This window comes from Mobula birostris, chromosome 10 (genome assembly GCF_030028105.1).
Source record: "Mobula birostris isolate sMobBir1 chromosome 10, sMobBir1.hap1, whole genome shotgun sequence".
Classification (NCBI taxonomy): Eukaryota; Metazoa; Chordata; class Chondrichthyes; order Myliobatiformes; family Myliobatidae; genus Mobula; species Mobula birostris.
Genome location: NC_092379.1, coordinates 23,652,213 through 23,676,297, shown reverse-complemented (window position 1 = coordinate 23,676,297; position 24,085 = coordinate 23,652,213). Strand labels below are relative to the sequence as shown.

Sequence of the window (24,085 nt, the reverse complement as noted above, 5' to 3'; positions counted from 1 at the left end):
AAGTAGTGCATCTCTCAATATTGCCATAGGTAGTCCATCAATAGTCTTAAAAGACGAGTTCCGCTCAAGGTGCTTCAGATATTAACCTCTCTTTACGAAATGTTCATTATTACTGAACGGCTCCATTTAGTCGGGTGTGAGTGCAATGCAGTGTCCAGTCCAGTAAGTGACCACACACTGTTTCTTGCCATGATCAAGAACAATCTTAAAGATAAGATATAAACAAATAATTTATGCAAAAAAAATCTTTTGTCTAAAATGTTGCCAATATTAGCACTGCCTCTGGGTGTCTTAGCAAATGATGCGTCAGGTTCGCAACGCATCCAGGAGGCAGTCTGATAAGTCTAAGCCATATTTTTGATAAACACTAAACCCCCTGAAAGCATTATATCAGTGAACTGTCTGAACTGATTACAAACCGATTCCCCTTAAAATAAAGAGTTAATAAATGATCCCATAAACTGCAGGGTTTTCAATATTAGCGTAGATTTGATTTATCTGAGGATCAAAAGAGCATGCAAAGTAATTGTATTATATAAATCTGGAAGCATAATCTGTGCAATTGGAAATTTACTTAAAGGATTATCCATTGTATGGAAGGTAAAGCAGGATTAATATACACAATACATGGAAAGGAATGCAAGTATATAGAACGATACTGATGCTCTCGGACGTTTTTGCACTGTACATTAATACTGTGTGTATGCTGGTGATAATAGGTTAACATTCGGCCCTGGGACGAAGTTAATCGTTACAACCAGTGAGTGCTTCTTCGTGCAACACACATCAAAGTTGCTGGTGAACGCAGCAGGCCAGGTAGCATCTGTAGGAAGAGGTGCAGTCAACGTTTCAGGCCGAGACCCTGACGAGACCCTGGCCGAGACTTTGATGTGTGTTGCTTGAATTTCCAGCATCTGCAGAATTCTTGTTGTTAGTGCTTCTTCGTAATGCTTCTTTTTCTGGATTGATATAGTGCTGCAGGTGCACTTGAATGGGATATGGAATCTCTAGGAGAATGGTTTAGGAGATGGTACATATGGGGGAAATGCGACTTCATCCGATTTGATAGAATAAAGATAAATGTTGCTATTAGTTGTGGAAGCAGTTAATATTTAGAGGGAGATTTGTAACATGAATAGCAATGCACAAGCGAGGTAAACCAAGTAAAGTAAACTATATTACAAGCGAACCCCAATTGCAAAGTAAATGTACCCTACTACAATTATATTGGGTCCTGATCAGACGGTGCCTTAAATGCTCTTTGCAGAAAAGCCTTCCTAATTGAAGAAGAGATTACTAAAGATAGAGGAAGGTTATACAACCGTTGTCCAGATTTATTTCTGGGCCTGGGGGACGGCATTTGGTTATTTTGAGGACTGGGGCGAGATGTGGCTATTCCTGAGGAGACATCAAGTAGATTGACAATTTGAGGCTCAGACGAATGAGGTTTCATCCTGTGGAAAAATTGAAAATTCCTCTGGTTCCTCGCGGGGGGGAGTTTTAATTTTCACAATCAAAGACAATGCAAACCGCTTAATCTGGCAAGAATTCTCGTCCAAAGTAGCTCATAATCTAACGACTCAGGACAAAGGATGCTAGAGACAGCATGCTTACAGTAAGATGTAATCACTGAATAGGCGTCCGCTGGGAAGGTTCCTGTGAGGATGTTATGCATTGTGTGAGTTTAAGTGGTGTGAATCTAATGATATTTGGAAGAGGGACCAGACTGACCATAAAACCCAGTAAGTAAAACAACGCATTAATAAATTTAATGACCACCATTCTGTAGCTCCATTGCATTTCAATAAGATGGTGCTACTTACTGTCCAACGGGGAGAGCAATTTCGTATTTGGAAAAGGAAGATAGAACTGTGTACATAATACGTCAGTGTTCATTTGTAACCGAAATAGGTTATTTTGATTCTGAAGAGTTTCGGCCAAAAACGCATTTCTCCTTGAAACGCTTCAGATGTGAAATGCCAATGTCTAAATTCGCTTTATTTTTATATAAATAACTGTCTTTACTGATGTCCATTATCTTTCTTCTTTGTTGAGTTGCAGCTCGATCTGTTTAGTGAGGTTGCAAAAACTCTCATTTGGCAGAGCTATTATAAGGTCATGGAGCGAACCTCAACAATTCGAAGAGAACTTTGTCACACAAGTAGACGGTTTTATACTAGACTCTGAACGCTCTTCTGTATAACAAATTGTCCCAGGGTGTTTTTGCATCAGTGACAGTTACTGTCTGGGTGGATTCTGATAATTTCAGACTAACCTTGGACACGGGAACTGAGAATCAGAATCAGAATCAGGTTTAATATCACCGGCATATGTAATGACATCTGTTGTCTTTGCAGCAGCAGTACAATGCAATACATAATATTAGAGAAAGAAACTATGAATTACAATGAGTATATTTATTAAATGGTTAAATTAAATAAGTAGTGCAAAAAAATAAAAATAAAAATGTAGTGAGGTAGTGTTCATGGATTCAATGTCCATTCAACAATCGATGGCAGAGCGGGACAAACTGTGTCTGAATCGATGAGTGTGTGCCTTCAGGCTCTTGTCCCTCTTTCCTGATGAAAGCAATAACAACAGTGAATATCCTTGGGCCCTTAATGATGGATGCCTCTTTTTTGAGACATCGCTCCTTGAAGATTTCTTGGATACAATGGATGATAGTGTCCATGATGGAGCTAGGAATACAACTCTCTGCAGCTTATTTCGATCCCTTGCATTGGGTGCCCTCCACCCTGCCGTACCAGACGGTGATGCAGCCAGTTATTATGCCCTCCATGGGAGAAATTTACGAGTATCATAGTATGACATATAAAATCTCCTCAAACGCCAAACGCTGTCGAGCCTTCTTTGTAGCTGCACCGACATGCTAGGTCCTGGATAGTTCCTCGGAGATTTGATACCCAATGGCTTGGAATTGCTCACTCTGTCCATTTTCTGGTCCCTCTGTAATGATTGGTGTCCTTATAGAAGGTTCATAATCTCACAGTGACATCCAGTAAGTGGGAATTCTTCACTTATTCTCAAACATGGTGCTGACTGGCAGATCTGGTGACGGGTTCTTTCTTTTCAATTCACAAAGAAAACAAAATAAGGAATGTTCAGAAAGGAATTCGTGGAAAAAGAGGTTTTATAGGAATGAACGATGTTGGAATAGGAAGAACCCTATATTTCATATTTAAAAGCATTTTCAATGCTTTTCGTCTTTTTTCACATCGATGACATCTCAGGCATTAGAAAATCAACGAAACAAATTGGTGGAAGCCATTCCGTTGGAACGGATGAAGTAGTGAAGAGGTGATTGAATATGACCACAGAGGTTTTTGTGATGGTGTTAACGGTTGTGTGAATCAAGGAGTTGCTAATATATTGGAGTTTGGGAGTGGAACCAGACTTACGGTAAAACCCAGTAAGTAAGAAAGTCTGCTAAAATATTCAGTAATTAAGTGCCTTGTCATGCAGTAGCATATTCCTTAATCTATAACCAAAATTTTTCGATAAATTGATACAGCAGCTACCTTGCATTAAAATGACTACTGATTGGCAAACATGGCCATATTCTTTACATACCGCATATAATTCATTTGTAATTTAGAATGTGCCTTCTATTAATTCTATTTTTTAAAAAAAGCAATAACATTTTACAGAGCAGCACTTGGAAACATCACAGGAGAAGCCGGTAATTAGCATTATTCTGAATATCCTCTTCAAATACTCGATCTTAGATTCAAACTAATTATTGTCAAAAATAAGCCTCTTCAGGTTGATGCCACGTCAGATAGTAACAGACCGTGAATATTTTTCTTCATTCGTCATTATTACTGAGCAATAACTCTTCATTCGCCAGTGGTGTATAGTTTACTTTTCATATGTCTGTCATGATACTAAAAAATGCAACTCAGCCCATCACGTGCGTACCAGTTCATGGAAAAACAATCACATCAGTCCTATTCCATTTTTGACTTCCCTGTCTGTTGAATGCCCACAAACCCCCGTTTGCAGTCGCCAGATAACCTCCAAGCACTCCTTTAAAAAGTAGGAGGAAACCAGCGCCAGTGAGGGAAGCCTTCGCGATTACTGGGAAAAAGTGCAACCTCCACACAGCACACGGGATCAAATGCTGTGAATTATTTTGAAAGAGAACATGATTAAGATCGTCATACGTTAAAAGTCGATGAAAGTAACAGACTTAGAGACTAGCTTAATGCTTCGCTGTCTGATTATCCGAGGTTAGTTTTTATATTGGTGATAATGGCTGTGTGAATGTGGGTAATGACAGGCTAATATTCGCTGCGGGAACAAAACTAACCGTGATGCCAAGTAAGTGACTGAAATGGCTATTCCACAAAGATCCCATCGTCGGGCCTTCGGGTGTTTTTTTTTTTTTTTTAAATACACGGCTCTCCAGATAATGTCAGAGACAAAACGAAGCAATTAATTGTTTGTTTCCTGAAATTATTAACCAAAGTAGTCAATTGTTTTCCGGGGGTGGTGAATGATAAATGGAAACTCTAAATTATTTTCTAAGAGACTCTAATGTGCAGTTATCCGTAGAAATGCAGTAGTAGAGAAGTGAAAGGAATAATGTTAGAATCGGACGTTCCATTGCAGGTTCACTGAATATAATAACGATAGAGTTGATTGGTCGGGGAAGGTAATAGCGGAGGGAAGTTTGTTGGTAAGGATTTTGTGACCGTAATGGGCATCGTGTAGGATGCAATAAATCGATTGTTGTTTGGCAGGGGCAATTCTACTGATGAGCAACACAGGAGAAAATGTTGGAACAGCTCAGCAGATCAGACAAAATGTATGGAGGGAAATGAATAGTAGACATTTCGGGTCGAGAGGTCGACTCTTCTCGGTCAATTTAGTATCTCTCTCTCTCTCTATCTCTCTCTCTCTCTCTATTTATCTATCTATCCATCTATCTATCTCGGCGAGAAGGTCGCTGAGGGTAGAAGAGAATACGGAGCTGAAATATTAATTAGATCATCCAAGATATTTTTGAATCTGTGACCTGATTACTACGAGTGGTCTACATCTGTTCGCAATATGCAAGGTCAATTTCTCTTCATTCTTACAACTGTTCTTGAAGAGAATGCATCTTAATTGTTGCTAAAAATCGTTCCCCATGTAGAATTGGCACTTCGAACTCAAAAGCATCAATACTTGAGCAAGAATTTGAGCTTCAGCGAATTACTATTAAAAACGAACTTTAGTTGTAAATCACATCAAGGAAATATGGCTAGGTGATTTGCTCATCTAATAAACTGATCGAGAAATATTTCGCTCCCATGAAAGAGAATATTCCATCTGAAAAGTAAACCTGAAAGACTAGAGAAAAGAGAAGTCCTTCCCGTGACCAAAGATACTCCAATTTTTAGTACCGCTGATTGACACTGTGTGAGTTATAATTATGACAAGATAATATTCGGACGTGGTACCAGGTTAACTGTGAAACCGAGTGAGTTCCCTCTGCATGACCAAATCAGGACTTTGTTGTTCTAGCATTGAATTTGCAACTGAATTTTCACAAAGAAACTGTAGATATTGAAGAAAAATTATATAGTGTATGATCTAAACAGTCAGCAGGTAAGGCAGCTTCTGCCGATGGTCCTGGTGAAGCTGCTTAAATTTTGGCTTCGTTAGAAAACACGCACCTATTCTTAACCTGAAACAATTCAGAGAATAAGAAATCTTAGTTTATAAAAAGATATATTGGCGTGGAGATCCTGTGCCCCAATCAAGTAATATTGGGCGTATCTGGTGCTAAATTCCAAATGCAGACATTCCATTCCTCGCTCTACGAGGCCGATAGAGGGAAAAGTTCAGTGATATGTTAAATATTTAATGAACACCTGGCTCTATTTAACCTGTAGATTATTGGAATGGGTACCAGGAGCCTTTAATTTGCGTCGTTTAGGTGGATAGGCTCCTGTCTCTTCGTCTTTGCTCTCTTCTGAATCAAACTGCAGGCTTATCAAGATTTCACTCGCTTTCGTTTCTTTCTCCCTGTATCGTTTTAATTATGTTTCACATTCATCCAACATAAGCCTCAAGTGCATTTTAGAATGCAGTCTGTACAAATTAAAAATATCTCCGTACAATCCAAGAATAGAAACGAAAGAAAGACAGATCGAAAAAGAAATAGCAAGATGATGAGCTCAAGAGAGAAAATCAGTAAAATGATTGCAGAGCGGGTTTAATATTATTCCGCTGATGCTCCATTTTAACAATCGTAGCAATTCGTTAATCAGGAATTCAGGCATAGAACCCTTTTGACAAGGAAATCTTGTACTTTACAACGTGATTGATAAGCCTTTCATAAGTAACATTGAGAGCAGCACAATGACAAGCAGGCATAATAACTCAAAGATATCTGAAGTCAGTAGAATGATACCACTAGAAAGAATACAATTACTTTTAACCACACGGTGTTTTTGTAACTGTAGTTGGCATTGTGTGAATGAAGGTTCAGGATATGGAAAATTAATATTCGGCCAGGGAACCAAGTTAACCGTGACACCCAGTAAGTATATTAAGCAGAATTTGCAAATCTTATTGCCCTGGTGACAAAGGTGAGATCTTGTTCCCAGTGTTTCAAAAATCTTGTGGAAATCTAGACAAGGTATAATAGTCAGCAGCAAAAAATAAAGGAACCAGAGATGCCGAAAATGGGTGCATAGAGGTGTAGGTGAAGATTTGAGGAAGATGATGGGAATGTAGGGAGAATAGAATGGAATTCCTGTAGGATTTGTGTAAATGAGTTGTTGACTGACTCACTTGGCTGAAGGGCCATCTTTCCGTGATGTACGGCTCTGTGAATCTGTCCTGCAATATGTGTGCAATATTGTCTGTTTTGCAACAAGTCACTCGTGACAGTCAGCGCCAACAAGAAGTTATTCGGCTCCTTGCATGAAATATAACATCTAGAAATAGTGCCACTTTACTCTTGGAGTATCAGCAGTCTTTTAATATTTAATTAACAGCTGTGTGTTTTTGCTTAAGCGTCCAGCGTATAATCTAATGTCAAAATACCTCATATACAAGGATTCCTATGTATCTATCTGATCACGTTCAAGGAATAATATATGTATCTGAAAAGTAAAGGATGTTCTACATTTAATCACAAGAACAGCACGAAAATCCTTATTTCCTTTAATTATTTCTGTGAAGTCAATACTGCAGAACCGCGAGATTAAAGAACGCAGTTTGTTCAGCTGTACTAAAGTGATAGAAGCGCAGAACATTGAGCTGATAGTGATTATCTTCGAGAGAAATCGGTTATTGCATACGAAAAGGAGGTGGAAAATCAAATTGCAAAGAACTAAGATGTCAGTTCCAGGATCAAAATAAGCGTGGTGTTTTTGTATCAAGGATTAGCACTGTGTGGATGCTGGCAATCAGAAGCTAATATTCGGGTCAGGGACGAGATTAACAGTGACTCCAAGTAAGTGTTTCCGACAGAATTCTGTTCTATCTGTTACAGTTTTTGATCTGGACACGAGAACGGGCCCCATTCCAATTTATATATGCAGAAGCCTTCTTAAAGAATAGACTTTAATGTGCCGCAAATAGTATTGGCAGAAGATGTCCAGTTATAATCCGGAGAGGAGACAATCCTGTGTTGGGAATGAAAAGAGTGGGGTGGCGAACAAACGGAGGAAATATTCTGAAATGGACTAGGGGCAGGTCAGAGGGGAATTTAAGATAGACTGTTTGCTTCGCTGTGTAAGAGTTGATTGTGCTTCTCTTTTCGACGGGATTCACTGATGCTGGTGGGGGGGGAGAGAATGCGGGAACAGCAAGTTCACTGATATATGGAGGAGGGGTCAAACTGACCAAAGAACACAGAAGACAGAAGTCACGTTGTTGTTTCAGTTATCAACAACCACCAATTTGTCAAATACTAATAGAAAGATTATGTGCTTTTTTGAAGATTTGTTGCCATATACTCAAAGGATACCCTTAGATCCAAGAATAATTTCCTGTTGGAAGAACATCTAGGCATGTCAGCTACAATATGTTGTCCCCTTATGTCATTCCTGTGATCAATTGGATGCTCAATAATCATGATCCATTATGATTTATTTGCAAATGCTCACAGTTGTCTGCAGGTTCTTTTAGTAATGTTGTACCTGAATAGAAAAGTACATGTTAATCCACATCTGGAGAAATTTCCCGTTAGATAAACCCCCGGTAGGATCTAACAATACTGCTTAGCCTCTGCATTTCATATTAAAACTGTTTCGAAATCTAATCAGAAGTATACATTCCTTAATTCGAAGGACATGTTTCCCTAAGCTATTCCAGAAATTAAAGTCAGGTTACATTCAGGTGTCGGAGGTATATCTTGTTCCCTCTGGTTTATTGTTTATAATTCGTGCAACTGTTCATTTGAGAGTTCTACAGAGTGAACTATGGTAAAGTTTTCATATCAGTGAGCCATGTTTTTAATATTGTCATCGAGGGCACTCTTTTAACATAAAACAGAGAATTGTGTTCTGGCGAGATCATTATAAGGCTTGGGGCCCGAAATACAAACGGAACCCAAATATAAAGACAATTGAGGAATTGCGCATGAAACACTTATTGTCTGTAACAACGAATGCCCAGGTGTTTGTTTTTCTTTACTGGTAGTGGTACTGTGTGTATTACTGCTGGGGGTATTGGAGATTTAACGCTCGGTTCAGGAACAAGGTTAACCGCGACACTTAGTAAGTAAATTTAAACCCAATTCGCAAGTTTCCCAAACGATTGATCTAGTTCACGGACTGTCAAAGTCCTCGTCGAAATCAAAAGAGGAAGTAGCACGCAGAGAGCAAAAATTAAATTGTCAATGCTGAAAACTTGAAATGCAGGAAATATTTAGCAGTGATACACTGACACAAAGCTTCAACTCAGTGACACTGGCAGAGCAGGTTCAGCATCTACATCACAATTCTAGAGGCTCACCTCCAAACCAGCGATGTCTATGTGAAGTTTGCCATTCTCCCAGTGACCGAGTGGGTTTCCTCTGGCAATTTGTTCCCCTCACAAATCCTAAATAAGTACGTATCAGTAGGTTAATTTACCACTCTAAATTGCTCCTGACGTGTAGGTAAGATTCTGGGGTGTTGATGGGATTATGATGAATATACTATGGGATTCATGTAAGATTAGTGGAAATGGATGATGAACTCTATGAGCCGCAAAGCCTTTTTCCATGTTGTGTGACTCAATGATTCTGAGCTGCGGGATATGTCACGTATTTACAAATTTGCAACAAATTCATTTAGATATTTTGGTACCAACTTGCAGAAATCCCGGTCCCAATCTAATTGATAAAATCAAAAAATAAGATTTCCTTATTCCTTAAATCTGTTTCAGGCAGAGGGAGCAATCACTGGGCATTATTTCTCTAACGATCAGAGATCAATCTAACGTCAAGTTTCTAATGTATCGAACAGCCATCTTTTAGCCATTCCAGGAATCAAGATAAACCCAAAGTGTTTTTGTACCGGTGATTAATACTGTGTGAGTTCTGGTGGAGTAAAGCTAACGTTCGGCCCAGGGACGAAGTTAACAGTAACGCCTAGTAAGTGTTTCAAACAGAAATCCAACAATTTTTTCTCTGTCCGTTTTTTTCTGTCTGTTCATGGAGAGAAAAGAAGGAATTATTAAGGAAGTGGTCCCAATATGGACCAGGAACAGGTCAGGATGGAATGAAATTGGTGCCTAGTTCCAAAACTTGCTTTCTTTGGCTAGATTGCATAGGGTAAAAGAATAACTCAGTGATGACTGGAAATGATTTTTGTGACGGAGTTAAGCGTTGTGCGAATGGCATGGGAGCAACTCCTCTCATATTTGGCGGTGAGACCAAATTGACCGTAGAACCAAGTAAGTAGGAGAGTATTCTGGTGATCCAGTCATCAGCAATCAGCAGTTAGTCCAGTCCCAATATTAAGTCTATCTGGTTTAGTGAAGTATTAGTACTTCATACCAAGAGAGCCTAGTATCCTTTTCTGCTGGAACGAAATCCAGACATGGAAGCGACGATATCTTGCTAATTCATGGCCTTCTACTGCTCTCTTCAACAGTCAAGATATATTTCAGGGCATTATTTAGTTATAAATGTATGGAACTCTGTTGAAACTAAATTAAACAAAATAATTGTGATCCACATCTAGAGAAGTCTTCTGTTAAAAAAGTACTTGTATTTGTCTAAAAGTTCAGTTTCAATATTATATTTTTTGGTAAATCTAATCTAAAATTTTGTTAGAGGAGGCATTCCTAATTTGAAAGGACTGGTTTCTTAAAGATGCTTAAGAAACGCAGGATCTCAGTCTGATGTTAGAGATACATATTGATCCATATTGTTCGTTGTAATTAAGTCGAGAAACTGTTCAATTGCGGCTTCTACAGAATGAATTCCAGTAAGGTGATTTGGAGAAGAAGAGAGAATTCACTATGACAATCGTGGTATTTAATCTAATTTTGAATAGGGGATGTAGGCTGACGTGATAATTGAAAGGCTGGGAAACAGATTTGCAAAGTGGTCACAAAAACCATTGGGGAATGGCTAGTAAATGTTCTGCAGATCTTTCCTCGAGCAATGCAGAGCGTAATCTTTTTGTACTGCTAGTTACCACTATGTATACACTGAGTTCAGTTGCTGGAAAGATAATATTCAGACCAGGAACCAGGTTATTCGTGGCCCCCAGTAAGTGTTTCAAAATTGTTGGTTCCAATTTGCACAAATGGTTTCTAATCTTCTAAATAATCTGTCGAAACTTAAATCAGGCATAACACAGAAAAGGTCAAATGATCTGCAAATGCGGGAAATCTGAAACAGAATCAATAAATTCTGGAAATGAAAAGTACCATCAACGGGCCTTGCAATGATTTTGACTTTCTCTGTATAATCGTTTCTGCCTTTCACTCTCTCCTTCTTAACTTTTGTTCTTCTTCTCGTCTCCCGTTCTCTTCACCCCTTCGTTCTCCTCCATTTGTCTCAGTGCTTGCCTTGTTCCCTCCCTCTATGTGTCTCTGTACCTACCTATCTTCATCTTTCTATCTATCTCAAATCTGCTGCACTCACTTATTCTCTCCGTTTCCTTCTCTCACTGTCTGTCTTTACGTCTTGTCTTTCTCTCTTTCTCCCGTACGACCTTATTCCTAGTTTGTCTTTAAACAGAAGCAGCGATTACGCCAATCTACACAATAAGTATGTCACGATATTTCATGTCTTGAAAGTCCTTACTAGCATTCTGAAACATTTCAGACAACAATATTTGGAATCAGGAAATAATATAAATTCTGAAGATATTCACAAGCAAAATACGAAGAGACTTCATTCTCAAAATAGTTGGATCTCTTACAAAATCCATATAGCCCTGACGTGCGTTGTGCCAGCGGTTTGTACCGTCTAGATGTTATTAACGTTAAGGTAACGTTCGGCACATGAAAGAGGTTAGCAATATCTCCTAGGAAGTGTTTCAAATGGAAATTTATCAAAATTCTTGCCTTTGTATTTTGGTTGTTACCATAAACTTGGTACAAAATTGAACAATTCATTTTCTTCACAATTAACTTCAAAGAAATAATTTGAGTCAGATGCAAAGGATTAGAGAAGCATAGATCCTATTATAATTTATATCATCCAGAAGTATTTGAGAGATGTGACAGTAATCAGACATACAGATGCATTGCAATGAGATGTAATGTTAAAATACGGATAGGGGATAATCCTTTCCCAGGAACTGAGAAAGAAGGGGATGAAAAAGAGAAGGGAAGATCCCAAAACGTACCCGAAGCAAGGTAATTGTAATAAGATTGCAGTCGAATGTCATGACTTGGTTCCTCTCCAGTTAGACTACACAAAGAAAATGGATAACTGTGTAACTGATGACTGGAAATATTTTTGTGACGAGGTTAAGCATTATGTGAAAGGCATGGAAACAATTCCTCTCATTTTTTAGCGATGAGTCCAAACTGGCCGTGGATCCAAGCAAGTAGCTCATCACATTAACGGTTCAGCCATCAACAACCACTTCTTCCAGTACCAATATCAAATTTGTGTGGAGTAGTGCAGTGTATTATAACATAACTAAAGTCTACTCTGGCAGAAAACAATAATTTTCAAACAGTAGTTTTGAAAAAAAAATGTTGGCTCTCATTTGTAGAACTGGCTATCAATCTTTCTAATATCCTGTCAAAATTCAGGAAATACAGAGCAGTGGAAATGTCAAATGAACTGCAGTCTTTAGTGCACAAAAATCTGTACAGGTAGACAGCATTTTTCTAGCAGAAAGAGATGTCACATCCTAACAAGTCAATGAGGATTTCCTTGACTCCGTTACTGTCTCTCTCCCTCCCACCCACCTCTCTCTCTCTCCCTCTCTCTCTCTCTCTCTCTGTCTACCTAACTGTCTGTCTGCTTCTATCTATCTACTTATTTATGTGTTGATGGGATGTAAGGAAAATACTGTGGGATTTATGTAAGTTTAGTGCAAATGCGTGATGGACTCTGTGACCCGCAAAGCCCTTTTTCGTGCTGTGTGACTCCATGATCTTGAACTAGAGTTTTGCAACAAATTCATTAGTACTATTGGCACCAACATGCGGATACCAGGCTCCCAACCTAACTTATAGAATTTAAAAAAATAGTATTACATTATTCCTGAAGCTTGTCTTTAGGCAAAGGGAGCAAACTCTGGGCATTATTTCTCAAACGCCCAGAAGTCAATTTAACGTCAAGTTACCTCATCTGCCAGGAAGCCATCTTCTGATTATTCCAGGGATCAAAATAACACCGAAGTGTTTTTGTACTGGTGACTGGCACTGTGTGAAATCCGGGTTAGACACACTTACATTCGGCTCAGGAACGAAGTTAACAGTAACGCCTAGTAAGTGCTTCAAACACAAATCTATCCTATTCTTCCCTTTTTTCAATCGTTTGTGGATGTGGTCGCCAGATTTTCAGTAATGTGCTGTAAAACAGGGTAATGCGTAATATTCACAGATATTTGCAATGGAATAACTTCCTTCGGCTGTAATTTGTAACGGGAACATGGCACCTGGAGTTATTCGTATAAATTAGAGGCTGATAAAGCTGATGCCTGTTAAAATTCAGACTCGGGTGAATCTTGTTCCTGGAGGGGAAAGAAGGAATTCTAGAGGAAATGATCATGATATGGAACACAAACAGGTCAGAAGGGAATGAAGTTAGTGTTATATTTCATGACTTATTTCCTGTTTGGATTACTGCATGAGGTAAAAGTATAACTCTGAGATGACTGGAAATGTTTTTGTGACGGAGTTAAGCGTTGTGTGAATAATATGGGAGCAACTCCTCCCATATTTGGCGGTGGGACGAAATTGACCGTAGAACCAAGTAAGTAGTAAAGTATTTTGGTGTTCGGTCATCAGTAAACAACGGTTACTGCAGTCCCAATATCTAGTTTATCTGGTTTAATAAAGTATTATTACTGCATACCCAATTTTACCTAGAGAGCCAACAATCATTTTCGGCTGGAAGGATATATGGGCAAGTGAGCGACGATATTTTATTTAATCACTGCCTTCTACTGATCACTTCAAGATATATTTCAGGGGATTCATTGTTTGTACATGTAAGTGGATAGCCTTTGAAAGAAATTAATATTGATCCACATTAAGAGAAATCTTTCGTTGAGAATGTCCTTGGATCAATCTAAATCTACAGTTTGAATAACTAATTTGAAATTTTGTCAGTGGCGTGATTCTTCATTTGAAAGGATAGATTTTCTGAAGCAGGAAAGCAGGATCACAATCAAGAGTTAGAGAGACATCTTCTTCCATATTGTTCGCTGTTAATAAGTTGAGAAACTGTTCGGTTGCGAGTTCCGCAGGGTGACCTCCGATAAAGTGAATTTGAGAGGAAGCCAGGCATTTATTATTGCAGTCGTGGTATTTACTATAATTTTGATCGAAGCATGTGGCCTGACATGATAATCGAAAGGCTAGGGAACATATTTCCAAAGTAGTCTCAAAAGTGTCCACTGGGAAGTGGCTAGTGAATGTTCTGCAGATATTCGCGGGAGCAATACGGATACGAGTATTTTTGTATTTGTAGTTAGTACTGTGTGTACACTGATTCAGCAGCTGGAAAGTTAACATTCGGACCAGGAACTAAGTTAAACGTGGGCCCCAGTAAGTGTATCAAACTGCATATCGGCAATAATCTAGTTGTTGTCTCCAATTTCTGGAAATGGTTCCCAATTTTCCAAATAGTCTGTCAAGAATGAGGAAAATCATTACAACCGAAAGATCAAAACAACTGCAGCTGCGGGATGGCAGAAACAAATCTCTCTCTCTCTCTCTCTCTCTCTCTCTACCTATCTATCTATCTATCTATCTACTTGTCTAACTAAATCTTTGCCCGTTTCTATCGATCTACTTAACTATGTGATTATCGTTGTCCATCTCTATATCTCCTCCACCACCATACACTGCATCTCTTTTCCTCCCCTTTCACTCTTTCTGTCTCGAAACTCCCAGTATCTGTCGTTGTTTTTCTCCCTCCCAGTGCTCGTCCCTGCCTGTCTCACTCAGTCGCTTGCTTTCACCCAACATCTCTTTTTCTCACCCTCCCTCTCTCTATCTCTGGCTGTCTCTCCATCTTTCTCCTTGGCTCTCCTTCGCTCGATCCACCCCTCCCTCCCCCTCCCTTCATATCCCTGTTTACCTTATTCCTGACTAACGCTAAAGGGAATTAGCAAACTTTATGATTTGGTGTCTGGATGTTTAAAGCATTAAGCTCACCTTAATACTTGATTTACAAAGAGACCTTTGAAGCTCCTGATCACTTTATGAAAAGTTATATAAATGGATAATCTGAAGGTAACCACAAGGTAACAAATTATAAGGATAGTTGTCAAAATAGCTTGAACTCATATTAGATCATGTATGTATTGTTAAGTGGACTAAAGCACTTCGAGTACGAAAACAATTCATTGGAGACCTCTCCTTGATCAAACTTTAATTGAATTTTCTGAATTGTTCGAAGAAGGCTGATTATTTGGGAGTGTGCAGTAAGGGTTTACAAATGGATTGTAACCTATGTGGTTTCATGTGATAGATTTGGTTGTAGGTCATTGAAAAACTGATGCTTCCAGTCAAAAAGAGTTCAGAATCAGAACGTTGAAGAACTATTGTGTTATACCCAGATTCAAAAGAGCCCCCCGAGTTTGTGTATTCCTTGTTTGTTCAGTGTGTGTTATGGCAACGATAAAATAACATTCGACCAGGGAACAAGACTAACAATGACACCCATTTAGTGTTTTTGCAAACAGAAATTCTCCAGCAACTTTCTCTCTCTATGTTTAATTTGTGTATCTGTTTACCACTTTTCCATAAATACGCTATATAACTGAGTAATTCGTAATATTTAGGAATGCGCATCGAAGAAAATACTTTTATGCCTCATATGGCAACGAGAACAAGGGAAATGATGTTCCGGGAATGTAGGGTGTGTGAGGAAGGAGAAGCAAGATTAATTCCTATTTTATACCCTGCTTTGACCCTTGGAGCTACATGAGATTTCAGGATAACTGAGTAACTGTGGTCAGCGAAGTTTTTGTGACGGGATTAAGCGTTGTGTGAATACTCTAGGATCAAATACTCTCATATTTGGAGGTGGGACCAAACTCACTATCGAACCCAGTAAGTAGAACAATATGATGGTGGGCTCAGCCATCAGCTAACACCAGTTGCTCGAGTCTTAATATTTAATGAATATAGTTTTAACGAATTATTAACCTAACCTGAACCTTACATTTCGAACCAACTATAATGTGTTATGGAAAGAACATCTGGTATTATAGACAATCATATATCAATTATTGTTGGCTATCTGTTATCCATCTGAGCGATCAATACACACCGCAAAACATATTTTATTGATAACGGTAAGGAGTTGCTTCTTGGATCTTGTAATAAGGTTACAGTTTATTGGAAAGAGATGTTGTCCCACATGTGATGCAAATGCCAGCTGTTTCCTTCTCATTTCCAATGAAATAACGTAATCTTACAGAACACTTGCTGACTCACGTCTAATGCTAATCATATGCAAAGAAGTACTTGGAATTAATTTAATAATGCAGCTTGAGCTTATAGCAATACATGTTAAAACTCATTTGCGAAAACCTGTCAAAGTCCTGTCAAATAGAAATAGATCTCGTTACGCAGATGTTTTTTTATTCTCAATTGTTGCCAGGTTTTCATCTGTGAGTTGTGTAGAATGAGGCATAAGTATCATGACAAGAAACTCTGGAATGTAATAATAAATGGAATATTTCCATGTTAAAAGAACCCTGCGATAAAGGTGTCTTGCATACCAAGAGAGGCCGGGTAGGTCGGTTTGTATTTCTTAGAGCTTAGAGGAATAAGGATGGAGGTATCCGCTGTTTGTGGGAGATTAATGGACAAAGAAATGTAGTTACATTTTAAAGGCGGAAGCCATTTAAAACTGAGATGTGTAAAACCTCTCCGAGGGTATGGAATCGCTAGAATTAGGACTCTGAAATCCAGAACATTATAAGTATTAAAGACGGAGATGACTGGTTTCCTATTCCCGATCCTATTTTCGTGTGTTCCTGTGCTCCTTAAAAGAAACGAAAATAACCAGATTGAGGACGGAGGCGACAGGTTCACGCCAGCACTAAATTAGACTCTGACGTTTTTGCACTGCTGATTGCCACTGTGCGAATAATAGTGGAGGCGATAGGAAGTTAACATTCGGACCAGGAACCAGATTAACCGTGATTCCTAGTAAGTAATCCTGAACATTCTCTAGATTTTATGCCTGGATTATCAAAAAAAATGGAAACTAGAAAGGTTGAATGGTCAAAAATCCACACTCATCTAAATTTCAAGATACTGGGGGAGAAAAAAAAGAAATGAAAATGTGAAGTTAGAAAATATTCACCAGGTCAGCTAGCCTCGATGGAGAATGTGAAGGAGGGGGAAGAAGGAGAGTGTAAATGCCTCAGTTTAATAATCCATTTGTTGACTCTAATTCTTTCTGCGTAGTTTTCTCTCTGTGTGGTGTAACTCATCCATAACAACAAGAAGATAACCCTTTTCTATATTCACGGGTTCTCCAAATGGAAGGATGGAGTGAGAATTATATAGAGCTGAGTCTCTTTTCTCCGGACCAGAACAGCCCCAAAATGGCTTTGGTACTGGTGAATAGTACTATGAGAATTCCAGTATTGACTACCTAGCGTTGAAATCAGGAACGAACCTGACAGTCATACCAAGTAAGAATTTCGAAAGGAAATTCATCTGCATTAAACTCTTTGGGTTTTACATGTTAGAAAAATGGACCAAGTATATTCTCCCGACAAATATCTGAATATATTCCTGCAATGCATTTGTAAGGGGCACTAGGAGTGGGTTTCTCCGTTGCAATATCGATTGGGATGAATCCTGAGTAGTGACAGAGAGGGAAATGAGAACAATTGAAAATCCCAAGATGTAAAAATCCCAAGATATACGAAGAAGAGCGCAAGAGAAAACTAAAGATAAAGTAAAATTCTATTTGTCTGGAAGTTTGCTTGCATTCAGCAGGTAGCAGTACTAAGTAACTGTTGACAGGGGAAGATTTGCGACGGTGTTGGACATTGTGGAGTATAGGGAAAAAGTGTCCCCTCATATCTGGAAGCGGGACTAGACTGCCCTTAGTACTCTATAAGCAAGGTGTATATTTTGTGGAGACTTATACTGGCAACCATCTATTAATCCTGTTGAGCTCCTTGTTTAGAATTTCGTAAAAATAATTTCAAACCAAATATAAACATCATAATAATTTTTATCAGTCCAACGTCTGGGAATATGGATGAACTGCATTACTCAGCTTGAGCTCTGTTCCATATACTGGCAATATTAAATGTAATAATTCAGTAGGTGTACCAGTAGCTTTGGAGGGAGGCATGATGCCAACGTTTCAGGTCAAAGACATTTTTTTTTTAACACAGGCGAAATAGAATCAGTGAGCTCTAACGAGGTGCAGCACAAAAATCAATCCTTCAGCCTGCTGAGTTCGTGCAGACCATTCACATCAATCCTACATTACTACTTTATTTTATTCTCCTTTCTTTCTTGCACTTTCCTGCAAACTGGGAGCAATTTGCGGTGGTAATTCTCCGAAGGCTGTGGGGATAAAGAGTATCGCCGTCAGTTAATCAGGCAATCACAGGGAGAAACAGCAAACCCCACACATAAGGCACCCCAAGGGTAGACTGATCCTTTGTCTCCGTTCCAGCAACTTCGCTACCTGCGTTACTGCACCAGTGAAAGATCATCTTCCTAGGACGCTGGCTGTTGTCTCTCTAAATCCCTAAACTAATTTCAGAAATTTAAGAAATCTGTTATTCAAAGGCAAAAGGTAAGTATGGGGAGTCAGTGGACTTTGACAGGCTGCCTGGCTGAGAGGTAGACAGTGGCAAACTGAGTTAGCATTGTCTGGAAATGTTCCCGTCACTGGGTAAGATGTTGTAGGAGGAATGTGTCCTCACGGAAGGATTCGAGGGTGAATCGTTTGAAAGATAATGACGGTTTAGAAAAGAATTGAAGTGCCAGAACAGAGTAGAATTGAGAAACAATTGTGTTAAAATGTTGCCCCTATAGTTTACCCATCAGAAGGTCATCATGAGTACGTAAATATTCATTGAACAAGTTTTTGTGGCGGGGTTAGACACTGTGTGTATACAGGAGCAACAGATCAACTGATATTTGGAGGTGGAACTCGGTTGATCATCGAACCGAGTAAGTAGTTCAGCATGTTGACGAGTTCATCAGATTCTTCCCAGTCCGAATTTTAAGAAATAAATGGTGATGCTCAGCAGGAAAGGCAGCACCCGTGTAAATGGAATTGAAGACAACATTGTAGGCCAGTTTCTATTTCCACAGTATCTGCCTGACCTGCTGGATTTTTCCATGAAAAATAATCAAATTTTTCGAGAGCAGTCTGATGTGTTTGTTTTATCATGAAAGGTTTTACATAAGTCGAGGTAACACTTTCTCAACATTGAGTCGAGCTCTTGTAACTGTTATTTTCTCTGCTATTTCCTTCAATTTGAAAGAGAACCTTGCTGATCTTATGTCATTAAAATCACAAAGGGCATTAAACAATTCCCCATTAATTAATATGTCTAACAAAAAAAAGCAAAGCAGCTTAAACGAAGACCTCTTACGAAATCTCCACGAAAGGATATCATTCCAACAACACAGCTTAAACAGTATGTCGTTGTTAATAACATTATGCAAAACAAAATTCTCATGCAATAGCGCAAAATACGTCTCTTGGTGATATAACACAAACGACAATATTCCCATAATAAAGCTTAAACATTATTTCATATTAATGTTTCACAGAGCAAAGTAGTCTAAAATACAGCTTGAATGCGTCTTATTAATATATCATTAATAACACTGTGTCTTCCTGTAATTCAGTAAGAGCGAAAGACTTGGAACAAAATTTGCTTCCAAAGGCTAGCATCGGAAATAATTAGCCAGCTCTTGCGAAGGCTTAAGGAAATCCCTGTGCTGATTGATAAGAGACTTGTCGTTTAAGCTCCATTGATAGACTAAATTTTGTTCTGCATAATGTTATTAACAACGACATACTGTTTGAAGTAAAGTGAAGTAAACAAAAAGTGGTAAAGTGAAAACTTAACAGTGTTCTCTTAATAATGTGATTAATGCAGTCAGTATTATTTATCAACACCCCGAATGTAATGTTGGAGAGCGTTTATCATGATGGACGCTCAGGTGCAAAGGGGATGTTTTTTGTACATTAGCTTCTCACTGTGGGATATGATGGATCTGGCTCTCGGCTTATATTTGCAGCTGGGACCAAGCTCACTGTAATTCCAAGTGAGTATTGATTATTCCGATTATAATTTGAGTTTTCAAGCTATGTAAAATGTAACTAATGAATGAAATACGACTTAGCATTGATGTCCATAACGTTAGGTTGGATAAACCTATAGAGCAGATAGCTTAATTAGCAAAACAGCCGAAAATGGGTCCTTGGCAATAGTATCTACCATTTCTCCGGACGATATCTTCATAGGCTGTACATAGTTGATAGAATGCTTCCGGGGTTTGTGTTATCGGGTAGGATGAAGTAGATCATCACTAACAAATTGAGTTTTGAAAAAAGGGCAATATTAATCGTATAACCAATTACGTATGGCAAATGGGCACATTTCATTATAGAATGTTCACGGCACAAAATTACATAATTCTATGCATTGGGAATTGCTTTTGCGGTCATTGGAATTCACACAGTTCCGCAGATTAGATTTACCGTGGTGTTCTTCTATCTTTTAGTTTAGTCTGTCTCCTCTGCCTTACAACGGACATGTTCCAAATTATAGCTTTTCCCAATATAAGTAGGAATATCCTCACCTCCACAGCCCCCATAGTTTGAAACATGTGCCAAACTAAAACAGAAGAGTTTCTCTCCTATTCATCGTCTCTAACCCTATCTCCGCAGCCAATAAATACCCCAGAGACAAATTTCACTCGTATAAGGATTACGGTAGTCTTTACAGTACAGCAAGGTAACTGAAAACATAATTAGCCCCATTGATATAACTGGGGAGTTTCTATAGAGATGACGACGATCATTTTCTTAGGGACTATGCAATGAAAGATTCCAAAGATAGAATGCAAGGAAAACACTTTAAATTTGTCGATACATGGTGGATTTACCCACCATAATGCAACCCATGAAATTCAACCCAGCGGTAGGCAAACAATTTTGGTTAATAGATTGAGTTTACACCGTTGCTATATTTCTATTGTTTCAGCATTTGATGGCGTACTGAAAGAATGCAACAGTGAAACGTTGATAAGTATGCATCAGAATCACGTCTAGTCATCAGAATTGGAATGGTGCTGCTGCTAGAGCTCTTGTTTCACAGCTCCAGAGTCCCGGGTTCTATCCTGACCTCTGGTGCTGTCTTTATGGAGTTTATAACTTCTCCTTATGACGGAGTGGGATTCCTGCTGTTCCCTGATGTATTATTAGGTGAAGAGGATTAATAGGTTAATTGGTTCTGTGCCTGCGAGCCTTAGGAAGTAGATGGTAAAATGTTGTAACAAGTAAGAACAGTGAGCTGAGGGAACCTTCACTAATTGTGTAATAGATGCAAAAAGTTCTGAAAATGTTCCACATTGCGGGTAGAGCTTGTGGAGAAAAAGCAGGGTTTAAATTATCTCTGTTACAAAACACATAGCATTTCATACAGTTGCCCAGGAGTTTTTGAGCGCCATGTTGCCACTGTGCGAATGATGGTTACACCCTCACATTTGGATCTGGAACAAAGCTGTCTGTTATTCCGAGTAAGTTTGGAATAGTTTGCATTTGGTTTGTGTCATGCCGGAGTAATTACAGCAAGTTTCACCAAAACTGCTGTGTGCAAATTTGAATGTTTGGAAGCTTGAGTTATAAGGTTGAATTGGATTTGAACTATTGACTCCAGTTAAAATGGCGTCACAGTGGCGTAGAAGTTAGGTCGTCAGAGTTTGGAGTTCTCCCCGAGACTCGACTTAACGACTGAGGAACAACGATCTCTAAATAAATAGAGATTGTTTATTTAGACTTAGACTCAGGCTTAGACTCTTCTTTGGACTGGAACAGACTATGTAGTAACCTTTACAGTCATGAATGGGATAGATAGTTCCAGTCTTTCCCTCAGGGTCATTGAGTCTGAACACAAAGGCATTGGTTAAAAGGGGAAAGGGACCCTTGAAAGGAAGATTAGGGGCTCATTATATGGAATAGGCTGTCAGAGGAAATGATAGAGGCAGCATAATTATGGTGTCTAAAGATCACTTCGCCAGGTACTTGGTTGGGAAACGTTTGGGGGGTGGGGTTTGGTTAAAGCAAAAAGCGAATGCAAATAGGATATGAAAATATATACATCGTGGTTGGCATAGACGTGTTCTGTCGAAGTTCCTTATTATCTGTTCTGCTATTTAATAAGATCGTTGAAATCATCTTCCTACCTTTCCCACTACCCCTAGATTTTTTTCTAAAATATAATCCACGCTTATAAATATGATCAAAGATTCAGCCTCTACAGCCGTTCAGCGGACAGAATTCCAAAAGTACATAACTCTGGAAGAGGAGGTATTTCTCTTGAATCCAATCCCAAATTGATAACCACTGGTTGTGTGATTGTCCGAAAATTATTTTGAGAGTTGTTGCTCATTTGGATTTCGGCCAGAAACGTCGCCTGTACTCTCTTCCATAGATGCTGCCTGGCCGACTGAGTTCCTCCAGCATTTTGCATGTGCTGCCCACTTATAGGACTTTGTAGTTTGTTGCTCACCTCTGACAATGTTTTTTGTCAACCTCTCACACACTGTGGGTGAATGATGCTGGATACAAGCTCATATTTGGATCTGGTACCAAACTCACTGTTCAACCAAGTACGTAACAGAAAAATTACCTGAGCTATTGGTGAAGAGTTTTGATCTGTTTTAAATAGCTGTCATGTATGCTGCGATGATGTTACAGAAGATAAAATAAGCATGAGATCAATACCAGCATCTATATTTATTAATAAGACCATAAAATATGCAAACAGAATTCGTCTTTGTTACTTCTACGCGTTTTGCTGTTTTATCTGAGTGCTACAATGAGTTGATTATGCAGGAATGGTCAGAAGGAAGTGAGGGGTTTGTGTTTGGGGATATGGCACTGTGTGACTTATGGCAACACCAACATTTTAACTTTTGGAACTGGGACACGCCTAACTGTACAGCCTAGTAAGTCTTATTTTGTACTTCTAACAGCACAGAAAGAGACTGCTGACACATCGCCTTAGATTAATGTGATTGTCATAGACGATTACAAGATAATCACGTCCATGAATTAACGTATTTGGAATCTTTGGGGTAATTCTTTATAGCTCAGAGCGAGGACTAAACAAGAGTGCTGTAATTTTATTTAGAACATGAAGAAGCGATGTATCTGGCGATGGAATGTATATAAGGGCTTCGGTAGTGTAAGGAAGCGTTGTGCAGTACTTTCGTAGGACTTTGGTTTGGCCACAACTGGAGCATTGTATCCATTTCTGGCAGCTAAACTTTCAAAGCAACTGGGATTAGAAGGGACTTGGAAAGTGTGTCCATAGGCCGAAAGATAGAATGGGTAAATCTGGCGTGTTTCCACTCTGAAAAGACAAGGCGAGGGAGTACATGAGATAATTGTCCATTGAAGTTAATGGCAGGCAGATGAAGGGAAAAAAACACTCCAACTGACAGAAGCATCGAGATTGAGACACAGATATGAGATCACTAGCCAGGAAGAATTTATTCAATGAGAAGCTTTGGTCTACAGCTTAGTGAAGGGGATTTGGAAGCACATTCCACCGTAGTTTTCATAGGGAATGTGGATTTCTACGTGTGGCGGAGTGGAAGGGATGTAGACAGATAAGGAAGGGGACTGGTGATGAAAAGTATTTGACTTTGATTTTACAGAAAAGGTCTTCACAGGCTAAAAGTGCCGATTAACCCCAAAATGTACTGTTTGAGCTTTCTCTATAATCAAAGAACATGCCGAGGCAGAATCGCCGCTGTGAATCAGATCTTTCTTAACACAGGATAAACTGGTGTCAATTAACATTTAACAGTTGGGAATAATTAAATGTGTCATCGATTCATACAATTTAGAGCTTTTGCATTCATTTTATATTTCTAAGAGGCTTGACCAGGAGTTTGCTCAGTACATATATTCAGAAACATATTTGCTAATAAGGAATAAAATACATTGCATTATTATACATCACTGGAAATAATGAGATTTTAGGCAATTTGGACAGTCATATACAGCTCTTGTGATATAGTCCTGCATTGAGAAATGGGAGCGTAACGTCTGACCAGCAAATGTTTTGTTACTGGGATTTCATGCTGTGTGAACCTTGCTAACAACATCATCTTTGGATCTGGCACGAGGCTTCATGTTATGCCTAGTAAGTAGGAGTTTTAGCATATTGTATTTATGAATTGGGAGTCAGATGTATCA

At 38.9% G+C, this 24,085-nt stretch overlaps 1 protein-coding gene across 12 annotated transcripts in view; it reads left to right on the top strand.

Annotated features, from left to right (window-relative positions):
• The window catches only part of LOC140203921 (T cell receptor alpha chain MC.7.G5-like), a 109,583-nt gene that overhangs the window by 16,746 nt on the left and 68,752 nt on the right, over nt 1–24,085 (top strand). Inside the window, exon 1 of one of the 12 annotated variants that reach the window (XM_072270067.1) lies at nt 4,181–4,250. The exons of 2 other annotated variants lie outside the window; for them this stretch is intronic. In XM_072270067.1, coding sequence (XP_072126168.1) covers nt 4,196–4,250 — 55 coding nt within the window. In that variant the 5' untranslated portion in view covers nt 4,181–4,195. Of the gene's footprint in view, nt 1–4,180; nt 4,251–4,319; nt 4,342–7,449; nt 7,472–9,050; nt 9,072–13,326; nt 13,397–13,615; nt 13,635–14,875; nt 14,895–21,372; nt 21,397–22,167; nt 22,187–24,010; nt 24,033–24,085 lie in introns of those variants that run through there. 9 more of the 12 variants (XM_072270076.1, XR_011887433.1, XR_011887437.1 and 6 more) reach the window with 9 other exon arrangements.